A 21,736-nucleotide genomic window follows, 5' to 3' on the forward strand; every position below is an offset into this window, starting at 1 on the left:
TGAGGACATTTTTCAACAATGATCATTATACAAATCCTAATAGTAACAAAGACACCTTTTCCTTTTCTTTCTTTCGTCTTTTTTTTTTTTTTTTTAACTGAGCGGCAAGCACACAGCAATCCGTTTAACGTGAAAGGTTCAACTTGAAGCTCTTGCCTCTCAAGGCTCCGCCCCAGGATCTAGTCACGCCCCTGGGAGTAAGTAAGGCCTCTACCTGCCTCCCGAGGAAGGAACTTCGCGCGTGCCTCTCGCGGGATCTTTTTGGCGAGATTTCTGTAACGCAGGCAAAGCAGTATCTCGCGGGAAGTTGAACCGGAAAAGTGAGGGTTGGAAGCGAATGTGGCTGAAGCTCGCGCGTGAGGCTGTGCTTTTGGTTTCCTGGAGGTTTTGGATGCTGGATGGTTAGACCTCTTGTTTGGCATCTCCCAGCGGGATAATGTTGACCCGGGTGAGGGCTGGGACCCAGCTGGGCGCCTGGGCGAAGGTGGGGGTCGGGATGGGGGAACTTCGCGAGCTGTTGGTTTCTCTGGCTTCACTGTCCAAAGCCCTAGAATGATGCTGAATGCTCTGATGCCTTCTCGTGAGCGTTCTCAGTCGTTTTCTCCCAAGACTCCCCTGCACCCCAAGTAACTTGTCTGCAATCCAGTCTTCAAACTTTATGACCTACACCCCTCAGCTTTGAACACAATGCAAGCTCCTCAAAGGACTGAGACTATCACTGTTCTGTCCTGGGAGCTTAGAACGATGTTACGTATCAAGCCCTCGATTAAGTTTGGATGAGTAAGTGAAATCCAATTGCAAGGAAGTTTCCACAGGAATCGAGTGACTTTTTTTTTTCCCCCCTGAAATAAGCTCTTTTATTTTAGAACACTTTTACAAAAGTTGCAAAGATAATACAGACTTCGATATGCTTTTCACCCAATTTCCCCTAATGTTAACACCTAGATTGGCTTATTTAAGTTAATTTTGTTCCTTTAACACAGCTTCTGTTAATGCCACTAATTCGTTAACCTTTGTTTTCCATTTGACCAATAATTTTTTGAAGACACCCTCTTTTTTCATAAATAGAATGTCATAATGCAGTTTTGTTGCATTTGAGGTACTGCTCCCTTGCAAGAACTAGTAATTATTTTAAAACATGTTCTTAAGAAAATAACTGTTTATTTGAAGTTGAATAAATTTGTAATATTAGATTGTGTCAGCAACGTTTTCTTGTTATAGCTGAAAACAAAATCAGAGAGGAAGCTTGCAAAACAAATTTGCAAAGTTGTATTGGATCATTTTGAAAAACAGTATTCCAAAGAACTTGGAGATGCCTGGAATACAATAAGGTTAGTGTAATATATCTCATGATGCCTATGATAGAACACAAATAAACCCTTTTGTGGGGGGGGGGGTGCTGTGAGGAGAAGGGGTGAAAGAATCTAAACCTGGCTTCCCTTTTCCTACAGGGGCTAGAGAAGGGAGGAACTAGGAAGAGATAGATGGAATCATAGGAAAATGGAAAGGGGAGAAAGAAAACTTTGTAGTGATAGTAAGAAAAAAATTGTTATGCCCTTGCTTGAGCAACTGTTTTGATCTTTGAAACAGGAATGCCCACCAGTTTGACAAAATTAATTCTACTGTAGCAGAAAAATCTGAAAACTTTTGTCTGGTTTCTGAATTCAGAAGAAAAACCCTATTTACAGCTAGCACTGCTCTGTCTTAGCTAGAGTGACTTTATTTGATAATCCTATGTCTTCCCTGTGTCCATGTCTGGCTATGTTTTGAACACAAGTGCACACCCATACACACACACACACACACACAGATTCTTTAAATGTATTACGGAAAACAAACATTTCATGGATAGAAGTTTGATTTGTGTGTTTAGTGAGTTTTACCTTTGGTCAGAGTGTTACTCCATGGCTTCTTTACATTGAGTTCTTATATAGTATATCCCGTGCTCTGTGGTGTACAAAGCTCAGGACAGTCCCTGTGTCTAATTTGCTTGCAGTCTGGTGTTCATAGTTTATAAATTACTAATTCCGTAAATATCCTGATAGAAATGGGCAGGAGTACCTTGTCGTATTTAACAGAGCCTGAGGGTGCCAGCAAAGGGCTGAGGACAAGCCAGGCCTTGGGACTTCACAGGAGTTACCTCTGCAAAAAGAACCAGGCAGTTTAGCCTGAAAGAAGATCCGCTAGTTCTGAAGCCAGGGGCAAAAGCCCAATACGTTTTGCTCAGGGAAAAGAAAAAGTTCTGTGGCTGTAAACAATGGAATTTGGTTGCATTGTTGTCTTAATCTCTTGTTGGATCAACTCAATAACAATTTCTCATTTACAAACGATAGCTTTAAGCGTTTTTTTAAAACAGATTACACAGTGACTGATGGTAAAGTCTGAGGCTGTTCTGAGACCATTTTAGGACAGATTACGCTGTTTTAGAAACTTGTAAATGCTATAATACGAAAAAGTCGTTGATAATTGTGGTTTTTATTTCAAAAGTAGATTTTAAATGGGTGTCTTCTAGCACAGAGAAAGAGGAAAGAACGAGAGTGAAGTGCAATAAATTCATTATGTTTTTGGTGTGCAAAGTTACTTAACGTACTATATCCAAATAACCACACACCTACTGTATGTTTATTATGTACCAGATGATATTGACTCTGTGTGATCCTTAGAACAAAGCTCTGAGGTTTCCCATTTCCCACCTGATAAAACCAGAGCAGGGATTTGTGTCCAGTCTTTCTGGTTCAAGAACTCCCACTGCTAATCCCTATTTGCACACCTGGGGTGTAATTAGGCATATATGGATGATTTAAAAAAAAATAAAGATTTTGAAAGGTATATTGTTTTCAGACTATAGTAGTCTGGCTACTCCTACCCTGTAATGAGTTATTTTTCTATTTAATGTGCTCAGACAGATTTATAAATTATTGTTTGACCCTAAACAAAATGAGCAACGAACCTCAAATCCATCTAATTAGCTGTGCCTTCTGCTTCATCTGTCTTTTTATTGGGTTTTCATGGTAATTTAAGTTTTGCATAAATGTGCTAAATTTGCCATGGGCAAAATAAAGGCTGAGTTTAGAAAATGGTCTGAGCATGGAAGATGGCATGGGGAAATAAAAACAAATATTTTTGGTTTCTTTAACTTTTATTCGGAAGACATGGTATCATGCTTGCAGAGTCTGTTTACTTCCAGGGAAAGGTGAGTGCATTTTTGTCCTCTGCCTAGAAATTTACTCAACATTTTTTGTTTCCTTTCTTATCTAACAGATTTAGATAGTGGGGAAGATTTAATATTTATTTAAATTTTATTGTTTTGTAATAGCTTTTTTTTTTTTTTTTAAACAAGTCATCCTTTGAGAATCCTTTAAAGTTGTTTACAGTGTGTTCAAGTTTTGCTCTGTTTGTTGCCTACATGTTACCCTTCAGGTAAGGCCATTCATGGTAGGACTTTAAACTTCCCTCAGTATGCTGCCATCTCAAGCTTTGGGGTCCTCCACAAACTTTGTTCCGTAGTATATTCTGGCGACTTCACTTAGTTTCATACTAGGCAATCTCAAAAGCGTGTTATTTTTCCCTTCTAAATCTGTGTTGTCATTTGCTACTTGCATATCTTATCTCAACTGAAGGTGTCACCATTAATATGTTTCTTCTCCTCCACACCTTCAAGGTAAAGAATGAACCTGAATCAAAAATAAGTTTGGCATTTGCCCTCAGCTCCTTGGAGGTTATCTGTAAGCCCATGGAATGTCCCACCTGAGAGTGTCTTTGCTTACCCAGGGGACTAGGCCACACTGGAAAGTCTAACTGTGATTTATGGTGGCGGCTGTGGGCCATGGTATCAGCTTGCCCTCTGACCTGCGATCTCCAGAGGAGCTGGAGACTAACGATTAGCCAATTGATCATGTTTGTGTGACTGAACCCCAGTAAAATCTAGACTCCAAGGCTCGGGTGAGCCTTCCTACTTGGCAGTACAACATATTGACACATGTTGTTGCAGGGAAAAGTTGTCCTCGTCCGTGATTCCCCTGGAAAGGACAACCGAAACCTTCACGCGTTGATCTTTCCTGCACTCTACACCACGTGTCTCTTACCTGGACTGACTTTAATCGGTCTTGGGGGCTCCCAAACTATGTACTCCCATACACCACTACCCTGCCTCCATCAAAATTTAAATGCCCAGCTTTTGCTTCTTCCTGAGAAATTTCTTAATTTGGATTTCATTTTTATCCCCTCTATTACTGTTGAGTTAGGCCTTCATCATTTCTTACTTGGCATATTACATTAGCTTCTTTCCATAGTCTCCTACCTTTAGTATTTATCTGTTGGCTTGTTGTAGCAGCTGCTTTATGGCATGATACTCCAGGCAATATTTTAATCACTTTTCAAATACTAACATAATCCTCTGTACAGCCTTCTGAGGTAGTTATTACTATTGACATTTTACAGATAGGAAAGCCGAGACAGATAGAGGTTACTTAACTTGCCCAGTACTACACAGCTCACGTTTGAAAGAGCCTTGGGAGTTAGTTTTACCCTCTGTGTGGTGCTGCTTCTCATTGCCATCGTGTGCCATTGGGCCACCCCTGGAGTACACGCCTCCTCTGCTCCCCTGCTGTCTGCAGCATTCTGTTTGTACTAAATACATTCTCCTGGTAGACAGGCTCCTTCATCCCTTTGGGATCGGATATGCTATGCCCTCTGCAAGGAATGACACTCTCCTTTTTCCCTCTGTACAGTGGTTAAAGTATGAGTTTCAATCCTACCTCTGCATCTTGTAGCATATGACCTAGGTAAGTTACTTAACATCCCTGCCTCACTATCCTAATGTGTAAAATAGGATCTATCTCGAATAATTATTTGGGAAGATAAAATGATTTCATATACATACACAGTGCTTAGAATATTGTTTGACAAACTGTAAACCCTCAATACGTGATAGCATTATTTTTATTACTATTACTGTTATTACCCAGTCCTCCATCAGGCTGTCTCATATACCCTTGACAAAATTAGTTCTGCCTTTGTGTTTGCATTGCATTTTGTTGATAGAGCTATTATAATTCTTTCAAGATTGTATTGTCATAATTTATTAAGTTTTCTCCCAACAAGGGAGGGTCTTGAAGAACCAATACCTTGAGACTTGAGCAATTCATCTACTTACTCACAATTTAGTGTTTAGTAAACCAGGCATTGTGCTAAGTATTGGGATGCAAAGACGGATTTTATATATATATATATATATATATATATATATATATATATATGTGTGTGTGTGTGTGTATATGTGTATATATATATATATAATACAGATGAATGAATGAAATATATATGTATATTCATTCTGCCTTCAAATATATATGAGGAGAGGATTACTTGGAAATCTTTGCATGAACTTTGGAAATTTTGTGTGTGCTTTGTAGAAAGCAAAACAAAAGAGCCTCAGTTAAATCTGGCATGTCTGTAAAATATATACGTTTTTTTATTTAGACACTCTTCTCATTAATCCAGAGTTCACATAATTCACATATGGGGGAAAAGATATTATATAACCAGATTCCATTACCAGAATCTGTGAAGGGAATAGAGTGGGATGGTTGGGGAAAACAGAAATGAACTAGTGTCTGTATTTCTTATTTTGTTCCTTATTATGGCTTTACACAAATATCCAACTTTAATTTGTGCAAATTCCTGTGAAGTAATAACTTTTAGCCCCTTTAAAATTCGGAAGTTAGAAAGTACCAATTTTAATGGCCAATTCAGGCCTGTGATTTTAAAATCCATGCCTTTTCCTCTACCGCATGTGCTGCTGTGAAGGGTCTGGAGTCCCAGCCCTGGGAGTATGTGCACACGTCTCCTGATACAAGGGAGTAGATATGCAGCATTTTCATCCTTTTGCTGGTCTTTACCAGAAACACAAACCTTCACTCAGGACTTCCTATCTGAGGTAGATAACAAATATGGACATAGATTACCCTTCTATGAGAGATACTAAGGAAACAATGGCAAGAAACAGTAGGTGGTCAGTTCATCATTAGAATCTCTGAAGAATAAAAATAAAAGTCTCAAGCATACTTAGGTGCTCTTAAATGAATCCATGAATTCATTCATTTCTAAACCAGACTTTTAAAATGATTGACCATCTTCTAGTGGATACCAATAGTAATAAAACAAAAGGGTTTTTTTTTAATGTTTAAAAATATTTCTTTATTTTGAGAGAGAGCATACGTGCATGTGGGGGGGGGGGGGGTTGAGGGGCAGAGAGTAGGAGAGAGAATCCCAAGCAGGCTCTGCACTGTCAGAGCCTGAATGGGGCTCATCTTAGGAACCGTGAGATCATGGCCTGAGCTGAAATCAAGAATCTGGTGCTTAACTGACTGAGCCACCCAGCCTCCCCATAAAAGGGATTTTAATTTTTTTAACCATAAAAATTTAATTGATTTTGTAATTGACAGGGTTATACTAATTTTGCTTAGCAATACCTAGATAAAATGATTTTTCATCCTCATCATTAGGTAGGAAGGTAGAGTGGAGAATAGAACAGTAAGAAGAACTCACAAAAAAAATTGAATGAAAATAATATCAAATAATGTATAAATCAAATAATTATAAAATAATACATTATATAATTTTTCAAGGGATATTTGGGCACAGGCAAGTTACAGCAATCAACTTGTACATTCTCAGTTTTCATGTATGCTCTTTCAGAAAACCAGTTTCCTTATGTGCCTAAGAGAGTATTTACTCTCTTTTCAAAACCTGCCTTTCTGTTACTGTCTTTCTCCCACTTTACAAAAAAAAGACACACTTTAACCATCCTGACTTTTGCACATTGCATTTTTCCAGGGTGTCAACACCTCCACATGCCAGAGGCTGTTGGAATGTCATTGTAAGGGTTTAGAAAGTAAATGACTAATGACTAACAAATCTTTGACAGGTCATGTGGTTTCCAAGGTTTGCTTTTAACAAAAGTAAGGAGCTCCAATTGAGTTGTCAATTAACAGATCATTTAAAGTATTTTTGAAGATAGGTCATTAAATAATTTGGGAAAATTACTCAGGAAGAAATACAAGTCAAAAGGGGAGATACTGCTATAGGAAAACATTAAATTCCCACCCATTTATGTAAGTGAAGTTTTTTTATCAACCTTTGTGAAAACAAAATAGGAATAAAATTGATTTGAACCCTGACTCAGTATAGCACTAGGTAATATTCATTTCTGGATGTATGGGGGCAGTTGAAACTCATTTCATTGAGATCCATTTCCTATCACTTTTCCTTTCTTTAAAATTTTTTTTTAAGTTTATTTATTTAGAGAGAGCATGAGTGGGGTAGTGTCAGAGAAAGAGGAAGAGAGAATTCCAAGCAGGCCCCATGCTGTCAGTGCCAGAGCCCTATGCAGGGCTCATAAACCGTGAGACTATGATCTGAATCGAGATCCAGAGTAGGATGCTTAACCGACTGAGCCACCCAGGCACCCCTCACCTTTTCTTTTTATGTTTAATTATTATCAAATCAGTAATAGGTTATTTTCATCAATTTTGTAATGACAGCTCTAACAAGTTATCATTTTAACAGAGATTTAGGCCGCAAGGAAAACAAATATAGTATATATACACTTTGTGTGTGTGTGTGTGTAGCAGAGAAGTACAATAAGGCAATAAAAGATTTCAAGCACGAAAATGTATTAGGATAAAGTGATATGGGGAAATAGAATGTAAATAGAAAAAGGAGCTGTAAAATTTTCACCTGTTTAAGAAGAGTCACTCCATGAATTTTTAAATGGACAATGATGGGTTTCAAAATCACTTTGGTATTTAGGTTCCATTGGATACATTTTAAAAAGTGGTATAATTTATATTTTAAAATGTCAATTTTTATAGTATGCTGGAAATTACATTCTTAAACATATGGTGAAGATTTTGATGTCAACTTAAAATGTGCCAGAGGGTACATAGTTTTTTTCAAAATGGTGTCAGTTGGAGGTACTAGCAAAACATTTGCAGGTCACTCATCTTGTGGGTCCCAGTTCATCTGGCTGCTGATGTACTTGAATTTCTGTCATTGAAGACCAGTAAGTGGAACAGCTTCAGACTCCTCATGAATCTTGAGAGTGGAGAATGTCTTTTTGAGTCCTCTAATGTACACTGTCTGTACACTATAATCTCCACTGTCTGACAGGTTACTTGCCCATCCAGTCAGAGCTTTGGACTTGAGTAGCCATTGGCATGCCAGCCTCAGGGGCATCATCCTGCCATCAGAAGCACTGAAGAATTGTGTGTGTGTGTGTGTGTGTGTGTGTGTGTGTGTGTGCACGCGCGTATGTGTATGTGTGCACACGCACATGCCCATGCTGGAGGGAGGAACGCCACTGGTAGCTGAGTGCAGGGGGAGCTGAGATCAACATTAATAGGCAGTTTTGTTTTCTCAGGGCTAGGAAGCACCAGCCTGAGTAGCCCGTTCATCGAGTGGTCACATGTCGGGTCCTCAGGGCAGTGTGCGTCAGGCTGTTCCCCAGTGTTGGAAGTGATGGCAGGCCAGGGCGCTGACACTAAGTGAGGGTTAGGTGCAAATTCTCTGTCTCTCCCTGTGGTATGCCACTAATGCTACAATACCAGATCTCACACTATGTCAGCCAGATTTTTGAACCAGGTACTTCTGGTTAGTAGTGATGTAGCTTTGGGTAAGTTGCCGAATTTCTGAAAGTTTTAGTTACGTAAGTTCAAAAATGGGTATCAGCTCCTCTTCATGGTAGTGATAGTTACATGGGGTAAGCATGCAAAATGCATATTGTAAGTATATAATCAGTATTTTTGTTATTAGTATCAGGGTGAGGTGGAGCAGGTTAGTTGGGTTGTGGGTAGAAAGGCTTCCCTGGGGAGAGAAATCCTAAACCACCCCCCTCAGTAGAGAGTAGGGGAGTCAACCAGGCTACAGGTGGGTCATTGTAGGTCAGAGGAAGGGTCATTCTAGGCAGAGGGAGCAGTTTATACTGAGACCAGTAAAGGCTAAAGACAACATGTTCCAGGAACTTCAAGTAGTTCAGTAGGGCAGGGTATATGTTAGGAGGAATCAGAATATTTATTTATTTTTAAACTTGTTTTATTTTTTATTTTTTTAAAATTTGCATCCAAATCAGCATACATGATTTCAGGAGTAGATTCCTTAGTGCCCCTTACCCATTTAGCCCCTCCCACAACCCCTACAGTAACCCTCAGTTTGTCCTCCATGTTTATGAGTCTCTTCTGTTTTGTCCCCCTCCCTGCTTTTATGTTATTTTTGTTTCCCTTCCATTATGTTCATCTGTTTTGTCTCTTAAAGTCCTCATATGAGTAAAGTCATATGATTTTTGTCTTGCTCTAATTTCACTTAGCATAATACCCTTCAGTTCCATCCATGTAGTTGCAAATGGCAAGATTTCATTCTTTTTGACTGCTGAATAATACTCTACTATGTATGTATGTATGTATATATACATATACACATGTATATGTGTATGTATGTATCTATGTGTGTGTGTGTGTGTATATATACACACACACACACACACATAGATACATATATATACCATGTGTTCTTTATCCATTCATCCATCAATGGACGTTTGGGCTCTTTCCATAATTTGGCTATTGTTGATAGTGATGCTATAAACATTGGGGTACATGTGTCCCTTCGAAACAGCACACCTGTATCCCTTGGATAAATGCCTAGTAGTGCAATTGCTGGGTCGTAGGGTAGTTCTGTTTTTAGAAGGAACCTCCATACTGTTCCAGAGTGGCTGACCAGCTTGCATTCCCAAGAAAATTTGTTTAAGCAAGTTCTTGTTTTATCTAGTTGTTAAAGAATGAGGACAATTTCTGAAGATTTCCTGCCTCATCCTGCCGTAAGTGTGTGTTTTTAAATCCTGTGAGGCTGTCTTCCCAAAGTCCTTCAATAACTTCCCATCACATACAGGATAAAATTTTAAAACTTTATCATCTTATACTTGACCCATATAATCTTCCATAAACCACATTAGACTTTTTTTTTTTTTAATGTTTATTCATCTTTGAGAGAGTGGGAGCGGGGAAGGAGCAGAGAAAGAGAGGGACAGAGGATCCGAAGCGGATTCTGCGCTGACAACAGTGAGCCTGATGCGGGCCTTGAACTTACACACTGTGAGATCTCCACCTGAGCTGAAGTTGGACACTCAACCAGCTGATACACCCAGGCGCCCCTAGACTACTTTTAATTCCCCAAATGGGAATGTGCCTGTGCATGTGCTATAGCCTTTGCCCTTGAACTTCTTTCTCATTTTGTCCTGTAACTAATTCCTCCTTATCCTTCAAGATTTAACATATTGTGTAATATATGAAAATAACTAGCATTCCTAAACTAACTGTCCTTTTATGTACAATAAGGTTGAAAAGAAATATGCAAGATTAATAACCTTTATACTAAGTGATCTAAAAGAAAATGTGAATAAATGCATAAACATATAGTTCAATGTGGAGACTAACTGCAATAAGGGTGTTAATTCTTCCCAAATTTAGTACATTTAATATAATCCCAGTCAAAGTTTCTATCTATGTTTGCAGATATTTTATAAATTATTAACTGACACACTGATTTCTGAAGTTCATCTGAAAGAATAAACATTCTATAATCACTTTGGAAATTCTCAAGAAAAAAAAGAGAATAGAGATTTGCTCTGTCAGATATTAACCAATTGAAAGTGACCTACCTTTGTTAGCTAAAGGGATGGACACATGTCAGCCAAGCCACTCCAATCTGTATGAATTATGTTTCTGACCATTATTTCTCTGTTACTGTGTGATTCAAAATTGTAAGTAGATTTTCATCCAGTTTGGAGGGTAAGATTAGGATGTACTGAAGTAAGAGTTACAGCAGTGACGTTCACAGATTTCCCTTTTGGGTCCATTTTAATGCATTGGTTCCCAAAGTATGGCCCCGAAGATTAGCAACATCATTCTTACTTGAGAGCTTGCTAGAAATGCAAATTCTCAGGCCGCATCTCCGACCCACTGAATCAGAAAGTCCTTGGGTAGGGCTCAGCAGTCTTTTATAGACACTGGACGCATGCTAAAGTTTGCAAAGCATGTTCTTAAAAAAAGAGGCTGGGCGCCTGAGTGGCTCAGTCAGTTAAGTGTCCGACTTCAGCTCAGGTCATGATCTCGCGGCTCGTGGGTTTGAGCCCCGCGTCAGGCTCTGCTGACAGCTCAGAGCCTGGTGCCTGCTTCAGATTCTGTGTCTCCCTCTCGTTGCACCTCCCCACTCACACACACACTCTCTCTCTCAAAAAATAAAATGTTAAAAAAAAAAAAAGAAAAAAAGAGGCTGTCATCCTCCAGAATTCCTAAAACAGGTACTGGGTCCTATGATGATGCACCATCATAGTAAGAGGCAGTCAGTGAAGGAGAAAGCAGTTTCACATATTAGTCCCCAGTTGAAATTCACATGGCACAATTCCAGTCGCAGGTGTTACATTTCAATCCAGCCATTTCTCACATAGGCAACTCCAGGGTGAGTAGCAGCTGGAATTTATTTAATTGACCATGGTTAATGAGGCTCCCAAATAACTCAGCTAGAAAGGTCAGTTTGTAAATAAATTAAATATTTCCTGCTGTATCATCTGTCAGTTGATGTGAGCTTGTGACTGTTAAGAGATCTAGATGTTGGACTGAATAAGAAATTAGGAAGCTAAAATCTGCTGGTGGAGGTGTGTGTGTGGGGGGGGGGGTGGCACTATCAAGCCGTAAGTGATTTTTAAATCATCCTTGGTTTTGTATCATCTGAGCCATTGAGCGCCTCATTAACTGTTACGATAGAGTTGACTGTAGTTAGTTTTCCATACTTTGATTTCATGAGAGGAAGACTTTAACACTCACTCCTTTAAACACTCTTTAATGATAGTATTTTTCCTTCCAATATTAGCAGTCTCAGGTTTTAAATTTTGTCTTTATGAAAAACCCTTCCTTGTGCAGAGTGATAGACTGACATCTATTTTGATGTGTTCAGAGGTATGTAAAAACAGACATGTTTTTGGCAAGATGTTCTGCAGGAAGGGATTAGGCTGAGGCATAGGAGGCATTCCTTCTGATGCAGATATTAAGGGGCCCCTAAAACCCAATAATCAAAATAAATGATTCCTTAATGGGCACAATTGATGCAAAAGAAAGAAAACCTATGATGAATAAAATGCCAAAGTTTTAAATAAAGGCAGGATGTCATAACACCAGTAGACTGAGCCATATCATAGTCGGAGGCAAAAGGGCAAAGTCGATGGTAATAACCCTGACTCTGAAAAAAAACACAGGTAAGTGTAGACTAAGACCCCATTCACTCAATTACTTACAAAATTATATTGGTGTGTGTAATACTAATGTTTATTTGTTTTTCTTTTTCTATTTCTAGGGATATATTAATAACACCATCATGCTGGCAATATGCTGTCCTTCTTAACCGATTCAATTATTCTTTTGAACTGGAAAAAGATTTACGTTTAAAGGGCTATCACACACTCTTTCAAGGATCTTTACCCTACTATCCCAAATCAATGAAGTGTTACCTTAGTAAAACTCCAGACAGAATGCCTTCAGAAAGACACCAAATTGGAAATCTAAAAAAATACTATCTCCTGAATGCCGCCTCTCTTCTCCCAGTATTGGCTCTGGAGTTAAGAGATGGGGAGAAGGTTCTGGATCTGTGTGCAGCTCCTGGAGGCAAATCAATAGCTCTGCTGCAGTGCGCTTATCCAGGTAGTGTGCTTTTCTTTCAGTAATTGACAACTCTGAAATAGCCATGTATTACAAAATACTTAAAGTACATGGGGAGAAATGTAAGATTGAGTTTGCAGACTTTGGAAGCCTGAAAATCAGGACAGTATGTAGAAGAATGGAAGTTTTAGCTGAGGAAATCAATGTAATAGCATTTTTTTTTCCTAGCTAAATAGTAGCAGATAATTTTGAACACAACTGCAGCATTTTATAAACACAAATCTGTCAGATACATGAATCCTGATAAGCTAATAACAAACATTTTTTATTGTTACTTTCATACTTAAGAATCTTGTATTGATACCTTGTCATACTTTTAAGCAACAAAAATATACACATTTAAAACCATTTTTTTGTATCATTGGTTATAAGTTCTGTCCAGTAGAAATATAATATGAAGTGTACATAAAATTTTATATTTTTAGGTACTCATGTAAAAAAGGTAGAAAAACACAGTTGAGATTACTTTTAGTAGTACATTGTAGCCCAGTACATCCAAAATATTATTTCAGCATGTAATCAAAATAAAAGTTATTAATGAAGTATTTTGCATTCTAATTTTCTTAGAATGTCTTTAAAGTGGATATTTTTTTTAAATTTTTTTAACGTTTATTTATTTTTGAGACAGAGAGAGACAGAGCATGAATGGGGGAGGGTCAGAGAGAGAGGGAGACACAGAATCGGAAACAGGCTCCAGGCTCCGAGCTGTCAGCACAGAGCCCGACGTGGAGCTCGAACTCACGGACCATGAGATCATGACCTGAGCCGAAGTCGGCTACTTAACCGACTGAGCCACCCAAACGCCCCTAAAGTGGATATTTTAAAGCACATTTCAGTTTGGACTAGCTGCCACCTTCTAAGGGCTTATAGTCACATGTGGCAAACGGGGATGGTGTTAGACAATGCAGTTCTAAAAGATTTTGAAAAGTTCTTTGGAAGTAACTTATTACTATTATGAGTACAAAAATGATGAAATGTATTTAAATGTACATTTTTATAAATATTAAAAGTAATGAGTCAACATTCATCAAAAATTCTTTTCTTAATTAGATGATGAGACTGTTTCAAAAAATTATTTCAGATTTCCCTGGATAAATATTACTTACAGCTTGAGAAGACAGGGTTTAGCAACAGTTACGTCTGGTTTTTGTTTGATGTTTTTATTTTTATAAATGTAAATGCCTTTGTTCATAGAGATAAGATGATGGAAATGGTGGAAATTGTGTTACAGTAATTTCACTAAGCTCTTTAAATGCTTGAGTTATGACCCCAGATCACACAGATATTTTTAATCAAGCATTATTTTAATGATCTGTTAGGCGAGCACTCTTTGGTCTGCTTTTGATATTGTTGAAGGCAAAGGATTACAAACCATCTCAATTACAAAAGGCTACATCGCCTAGTTGTTTAACTCATTTACTTTCTCAGCCAGGGTACCCATGTGTTTAACTGCCTTTGGTGCTTTGGAAGTTTTTACACCCTGGCACAATTTGCAGTAATAAGATTCTGGATGGGTGGGAAGCATGCTCCTCAGTTATGAGGTTGGTGAAGGGTCGTTGTGAAAAGAGATGCCCTGGTGTTCTGCTTTAGGAAGTTGATGATCTGAAATTGATTCTTCTTCTTCTTCCTTCTTCCTTTTTCCTTCTTCCCTCTTCCCTGTTCTCCTCCTCCTCCTCCTCCTCCTCCTCCTCCTCCTCCTCCTTCTTCTTCTTCTATGTTTATTTTTTTATTTTGAGAGAGAGAGTGAGTGCACTAGTTGGGGGGTGGGTGGGCAGAGAAAGGGAGAGAGAATGTTAAGCGGGCTCCACACACTGTCAGCACAGAGCCTGAGGCAGGGTTCAACCTCACAATTGTGAGATCATGACCTGAGTTGAAATCAAGAGTCAGACGCTTAACTGCTTAACAGACCGAGCCTCCCAAGCGCCCCTGAAAATCGATTTCCTTTAAAACTATCCAAGCTTCCTTATCCCTTAGAAAGTTGTTATATATCCCTAGGGCATACATATCCCAGTTTGAAGACTAATTTATATCTTCCTTATTTTTTTTTTTTTAATTTATATCTTCCTTTGAGGGCACTCCCTGTTGAAATAGATTTCAAAAACTTTTATGAGAATTGTGAATCCAGTTGTATTAGTCATTGGTACGAATATGTATTTAGGAGAAAACATGCTGTGTGTTTTCGAATTGTGGCTAAACCTCCATTATTGAAGCTTGCTATATTTTTTAATGTAAGAAATCACAACCAAAGAGATCATTTTGTAAGGTTATTTTATTATTTTTATAATAAATATAATAATGACCTGAAGGTTTATGGAATCATGTGTTATAAGGAATATTTTTATTTTCACTCTTTTTGTGTTCTTTTGACAGTATTCTTATTTTGGCTGTTACATCAGTTTTGAATATAGAATTTTTAGTATTGTAAAAAAATGGAAGAGAAATGTTGAATTTGGGTACTGTTTTGAAGAGAGCATTTTAATCCTAAATTATCCTTATTAGTAGGTAGGCTATAAATATTTTACATACTTATGATAGGGAAGGTGATTTGATTAGGAATCTGAATACAAACTGATATTCTAGGAGTTTGAAGTGGAGAAGAATCTTCCTGTTCTTACATCAAGGGCAATGAACTACAGGCAGTGTTCCAAGTAAAGTAGCTTTTCATCTAAGTAGGACTAATGATAATGGTTTAGTAAGAAGTACAGATGTCTTCATGCTGATGCTCAAAGCCCAAATTAGGTTAGCTACAGTGCTTGAATTTGGAATGCAGAAGCAATGCTAAAATAAGCTTTTAAAAGCAAAACCTATAATGATGGCTGCAACTAAATGTGCATTTATACAATGAATTTCTTTAGATCAGCACTGGCCTTTACTCTGGGCCAAGAGGCTCACAGCTTTGAATGATTAAAAAGCTCATATTTTAGGATGATTAAGGAAATTAGTGTACTTCTCTTTTGGTCCAGCTGCACCCACGTGTTAGCACAGTGATGGATTGTGCCATTGTTTTTTTTGTTGTTGTTTTTGTTTTTGTCAATACAGCCTTTGTTATGTCCTGGTCTTGGTAGAAAAAGAGCAAAGAATTCTACTCTAAATAAGAAGGCATTAACATACTAAGAATGACCTAGCTTGGTAGAGTGGCTTCATCAACTTTCTGGCTGAGGGCTCTATCCTTCCATGGAATTCTCTTTGCTGTCAGTAATACCTTTGCCATCTAAGTTAGCCTTTGGTGGTAGAAAAGATGAGAAAGACTCCTTTCTTTACTGAATTGCTTTTATTCTGCTTCCTGCTTCCTTTTAGGCCTCCAGGCCTTTTACACACCCTACAGATATCACTTTTCTCTACCTCTTGCCCTGCTTGCTTTTTCATCAGATTTTCACTCAGGAATCAACTTTCTTAGAAAGCCTTCCAGAACTCCCTGCATTAGGTGCACTTTTTATTTATTTTGTTAGTAATAAAAACATTTTGGAATACCTAGTATGTGCCAAGGACTGTGTTAATCACATTGCATAAATCAAAATTTCTGTATAAATACATTTATGAAATCCTAGGGCTCTGAGGAACACAGTGTGACTATCTCTGGTGTGCATGATCTTAATTTAACCCTGCAGCCACATTAGTTGGGCACTATTATCCCCATTTTAAAGATGAAACCAAGACAAAGAGAAGTTAACCTAAATTGTCGTAGGTAAGTGGCAGAGCTGTGCTCTGAACTCAGGTTTTCACGAATGTGCACTTGACTCTGTTTTGAGGTCTCCTGATGTTACCAGCATCCTCCATTAGACAGCTTCTTGACAATAGTGCAAGTTCTCACTTGTGTGTGCAGCTGCTAGCACCACGCCCATTCCGTAACAGGTACTTGGTAAACCAGGATCTTGATGTGGGTGTATTCTCAAGTGTATTTTAATCTGTCGTCAACCATATTTTAACAAATATGTTGTTACCATTTTGTTCTTTTGTTCTTTTGTGAATTTGTAACATTGCTTTCAGATATCTGGGAGAACCTTATCATTAGCTTTCATAGCACTTGTAATACATGGACAATATTATTATTTCAATATTTGTGTTGAGAGGAAAATCTAATTCCTCAGACAATCATAATTAGGGCTTATGGCTCTAAGGAATAATGAACAGAAATGAAAATAGGCAGAATTGTTTTTTTTCTTTTCAAGTCAGTTGCACCAAAATAAATTAATAAATGAAACTATCAGCTTCAGTTTCTTTCCATGGACGAAGGCTACCTATAGATGTAAAACTTCAATGACTTTTGCAAGTATTTGTTAAATTCACTTCCTTTCCTGCTTAGATGAAAAATTACCAAGAGTTGGTTTATTTTTGACAATTTAAGCTTGAAGTTAATTCTGCTTCAATGTAGGAAGTCTTAGTATTATATATATAATATATATATTATATATACACACACATTATATACATATACATATATATACACATATGTACATATATATAATATATAGTATTATATATATGTATATATATATATACATGAGACTTGGGTTGTGATGTCATATATTACATATTTTAAAAAAGTTTAACCAATCTAAGATTTTTAAAATAAAATCTACATCTACACCAAACAGTAATACAACATAAAACTATATTTGAACTAAGAGGTATTTTAAAATGCTATATTGAGAATCTTGACAAAAGCTATAATTTAATGAAAAACTGACCTGATTTTCAGTTTTAGCAATTCATTCTTTATTATAATGTCATGTTTCAAATCAAGTTAGCTACATTTAGTGAGCACATACTACACGTGAAAGGCATTGGATGTGAAGGTGTGGAGATGTGAAGGATATAGAAGTAACTAAGACTTCGGTTCTTGCAGAATGACAAACTAGATCTCCTAACCAAGCCTCCCACTGAAAACAACTAAGAAATGTAAGATATAATATTAAAGAAAAACACAGTCAATGATCTCTAAATACTCAGTGACCAAAATCTAAGAGATAATGGGAACCTAGGAGATCAGCTAAGCATTGAAGCTAGCTTTTCACTTGAGAGCATTTGCTTAACCTGAAAAATTTGCATGTTGCTTTTCATTACTTCCTGAAAATGTAAGAATAGAAGACTGAGCCTCCCCAAGAGAGCATCTGCTAGGAGGTTAACTTACATAAAGCTGAGATTCCAAAATGGTATACCCTCCATGTAAGGTAAACTAGGAAGAAATTGTCCTCTCCAAGGGACTGAAAGGAAAACCATCTGTCTTCAACTTTGATGATGAGAGCAGAACTCTCTGAATTTGTGTAAGCACAACTAAGCCAGTGTAGACCATTATAGTCAAGTTGTAGAACACTGAAAATAAAGAGAAGATCTTAATAGCAGTCAAGTGGACATTTTACCTTCAAAAGATAACAACCTGAGGATTGACCTTTGAGAGTAACAATGGAAACTAGCATTCAGAGGAATGCTATTTTCAATGTCCTAAGAAAAGATGACTGTAAATCCAGAAATACATTCACCAAAATATCTTTGAAGAGCAAAAGTGAAATGCACATGGTTTTTAGACAAAGAGAGAGACAGTATAAGTTTGTTACCGATGATTCTGAAGGATGTGCTTCAGGAAGAAGGAAAGCCATTGTAGATGAATGATAAAACATACAAGAAAAAATGAAGAACAAAGACGATGGGAAATATATGGGAAGAATCTGCCATTGACTGTAGAAGACAATGATAATAATTTGTGCTGTTAAAAAAGGTAAGCCCAAATAAAACCCAAATACACAGTAATAATAGCATCTAGTTTGAGAAGGAGAATTAAAAGATTCTTATATCTTTTAGGAAAAATGGTAAAGGTTGACTTAATGTAGATTTTTTTTTTACATATGCATGTTAAAATCTTTAGGTTTACTAATAAAATAATGGAAATGGAATGTAAAACATTTAAACCAGAAAAAGGGAGAAGTGGAATGAAAAATAATTAGAGACATGTTTTTCTCCTTTGAGTCTCTTAGTATCTGATGGGGACAAGGTGTGACTTTGGGGAGCTGCCTTGGCCCCATTTTATGCTCCACCACAGATATGTTTGGCTTCACCTTTACTGTCATTCCTCACGTCAGGGCTGGAGACACCTGAATTGTTTCCAGACTGGAGAAACCCTAGAAAAGATTCATGCTATTCCTGCGGGTATCTGCTGCTGATGTTACTACTGCCACAAACTGAGGAGCCTCCAGATAGCGGCCAGCTGACCAGCAGAAATCACCACACTTAAGTGGTTGCTGTAACTGGCCTTGGGACTCTCTGGCTAGGGCCAGGTAGCACAGACCTGAAGTGTGTGGGAGTTAGCAGCTATTGAGAGGGATTTTAACCAATGAGAGGCAGGAAGCAGGAAGATGCCAGCAGATTCATTGTTCTTCCTCCCTATATTGTTAAACCCCATAGTTTCTTCCAAGGCTCAGTATTTTCAGACTGTGGACATATCCTGAGAGACTGACCAGTGCTGTAGCCAGCTTGATTACAAACCCTTTTACATTTGTGCTCTCCTTTTGCATGATTTACTTCCTTTTTTCTCTCACTCTGACTTCCTTGGGATTGCATCCCCTCCGTAACAAACTTTTGTCTTAGGTTGTTTTCTAGTGATTTCAAGCTTTTAGACAAGAGCTTTTAGCCTGTCCGTAAGCTGCCTTAGCAAATCCTTTAATGCCTCCCAAAATAAACACGTAAACTAATTTTTAAAAATTTAAATCTATGTTAGTTAACATATAATAATTTCAAGAATAGAATTTAGTGATTCATCACTTACATATAGCATCTAGTGCTCATCCCAACAAGTGTTCTCCTTAATGTGCCTTACCCCTTTAGCCCTTTATATTATATTACATTAACATATAATAATTTCAAGAATAGAATTTAGTGATTCATCACTTACATACAACATCTAGTGCACATGCCAACAAGTGTTCTCCTTAATGTGCTTTACCCCTTTAGCCCTTTCCCCACCCAACACCCTTCCAGCAACCCTCAGTTTGTTCTCTGTATTTAAGAGCCTCTTATGGTCAGTTGCCTTCTAGTTTTGCTGATTGTATCCTTCACTGTGCAGAGGCTTTTTATCTTAATGAGGTCTCAGTAGTTCATTTTTGCTTTTGTTTCCCTTGCCTCTGGAGACTTGTCTACTAAGAAGTTGCTGTGGCTGAGGTCAAAGAGGTTGTTGCCTGTTTTCTCCTCTAGGATTTTGATGGCTTCCTGTCATATGTTTAGGTCTTTCATCTGTTTGGAGTTTATTTTTGTGTATGATGTAAGAACGTGGTTCAGGTTCATTCCTCTGCATGTTGCTGTCCATTTTTCCCAGCACCACTTGCTGAAGAGATTGTGTTTTTCCATTCAATATTCTTTACTTCTTTCTTTTTTTTTTTTTTAATTTTTTTTTTCAACGTTTATTTATTTTTGGGACAGAGAGAGACAGAGCATGAATGGGGGAGGGGCAGAGAGAGAGGGAGACACAGAATCGGAAACAGGCTCCAGGCTCTGAGCCATCAGCCCAGAGCCCTAGCGGGGCTCGAACTCCCGGACCGCGAGATCGTGACCTGGCTGAAGTCGGACGCTTAACCGACTGCGCCACCCAGGCGCCCCTATTCTTTACTTCTTTGTCACAGGTTAGTTGGCCATATGTTTGTGGATCCATTTCTGGGTTCTCTGTTCTGTTCCATTGATCTATGTGTCTGTTCTTATGCCAGTACCATACTGTCTTGATTACAGCTTTGTAATACAGCTTGAAATCCGGGATTGTGATGTTCCAGCTTATTCGGGGTCTTTTCTGATTCCATACAAATTTTAGGATTGTTTGTTCTAGCTTTGTGAAAAATGCTGGTATTATTTTGATAGGGATTGCATTGAATGTGTAGATTGTTTTGGGTAATATTGACATTTTAACAATATCTGTTCTTCCAATCCATGAGCATGGAATGTTTTTTTCACTTCTTTGTGTCTTCAGTTTCTTTCATAAACTCTCTATAGTTTTCAGTGTATAGATTTTTCACCTCTTTGGTTAGGTTTATTCCTAGGTATTTTATGTTTTTTGGTGCAATTGTAAATGGGATCGATTCCTTAATTTCTCTTTCTGCTGCTTCATTATTGGTGTATAGAAATAAAATCAATTTCTGTACATTGATTTTATATCCTGCAACTTTGTTCAATTCATGTATCAGTTCTAGCATTTTTGGTGGAGTCTTTTGGGTTTTCCACACAAAGTATCATGTCATCTGCAAAGAGTGAAAGTTTGACTTCCTCCTTGTGATTTGGATGCCTTTTATTTCTTTCTGTTGACTGATTGCCAAACTGTGTTGAATAACAGTGGTGAGAGTGGACATCCTTGTCATGTTGGGAGGAAAGCTGTCAGTTTTTTCCCATTGAGGATATTAGTGGTGGGTCTTTCATATATGGCCTTTATGATCTTGAGGTATGATCCCTCTATCCCTACTTTGAGGGTTTTTTATCAAGAAAGTATGCTGTATTTTGTCAAATGCTTTTTCAGAATCTATTGAGAGTGTTATGTGGTTCTTATCCTTTCTTTTATTAATGTGATGTATCACATTGATTGATTTACAGATATTGAACCAGTCCTGAATCCCAGGAATAAATCCTACTGACCATAGTGAATAATTCTTTTAACGTATTGTTGGATCCAGTTTGCTAGTATCTTGTTGAGAATTTTTGCATCCATGTTTTTCAGGGAAATTGTCCTGTAATTCTCCTTTTTAGTGGGATCTCTGTCTGGTTTTGGAATCAAGGTAATGCTGGCTTCATAGAATGAGTTTGGAAGTTTTCCTTCCATTTCTATTTTTGGGAACAACTTCAAAAGAATAGGTATTAACTTTAATACCTGTTAAATGAGTGGTAGAATTCCCATGGGAAGCCACCTGGCCCTGGACTCTTGTTTGTTGGGGGATTTTTGATTACTGATTCAATTTCTTTACTGGTTATGGGTCTGTTCAAATTTTCTATTCCTGTTTCAG

The 21,736-nt window shown here is 37.8% G+C and overlaps 1 protein-coding gene across 1 annotated transcript in view; it reads left to right on the plus strand.

Moving 5' to 3' along the window:
* The first annotated feature begins 218 nt into the window (after nt 1–218).
* NSUN3 (NOP2/Sun RNA methyltransferase 3) overlaps nt 219–21,736 on the plus strand; it is a 61,108-nt gene continuing 39,590 nt past the window's right edge. The window contains exons 1-3 of the mRNA XM_043593913.1: nt 219–448; nt 1,222–1,331; nt 12,406–12,749. Coding sequence (XP_043449848.1) covers nt 437–448; nt 1,222–1,331; nt 12,406–12,749 — 466 coding nt within the window. The 5' untranslated portion in view covers nt 219–436. The remainder of the gene's footprint in view (nt 449–1,221; nt 1,332–12,405; nt 12,750–21,736) is intronic.

This window comes from Prionailurus bengalensis, chromosome C2, assembly GCF_016509475.1.
Source record: "Prionailurus bengalensis isolate Pbe53 chromosome C2, Fcat_Pben_1.1_paternal_pri, whole genome shotgun sequence".
NCBI classification, from domain to species: Eukaryota; Metazoa; Chordata; class Mammalia; order Carnivora; family Felidae; genus Prionailurus; species Prionailurus bengalensis.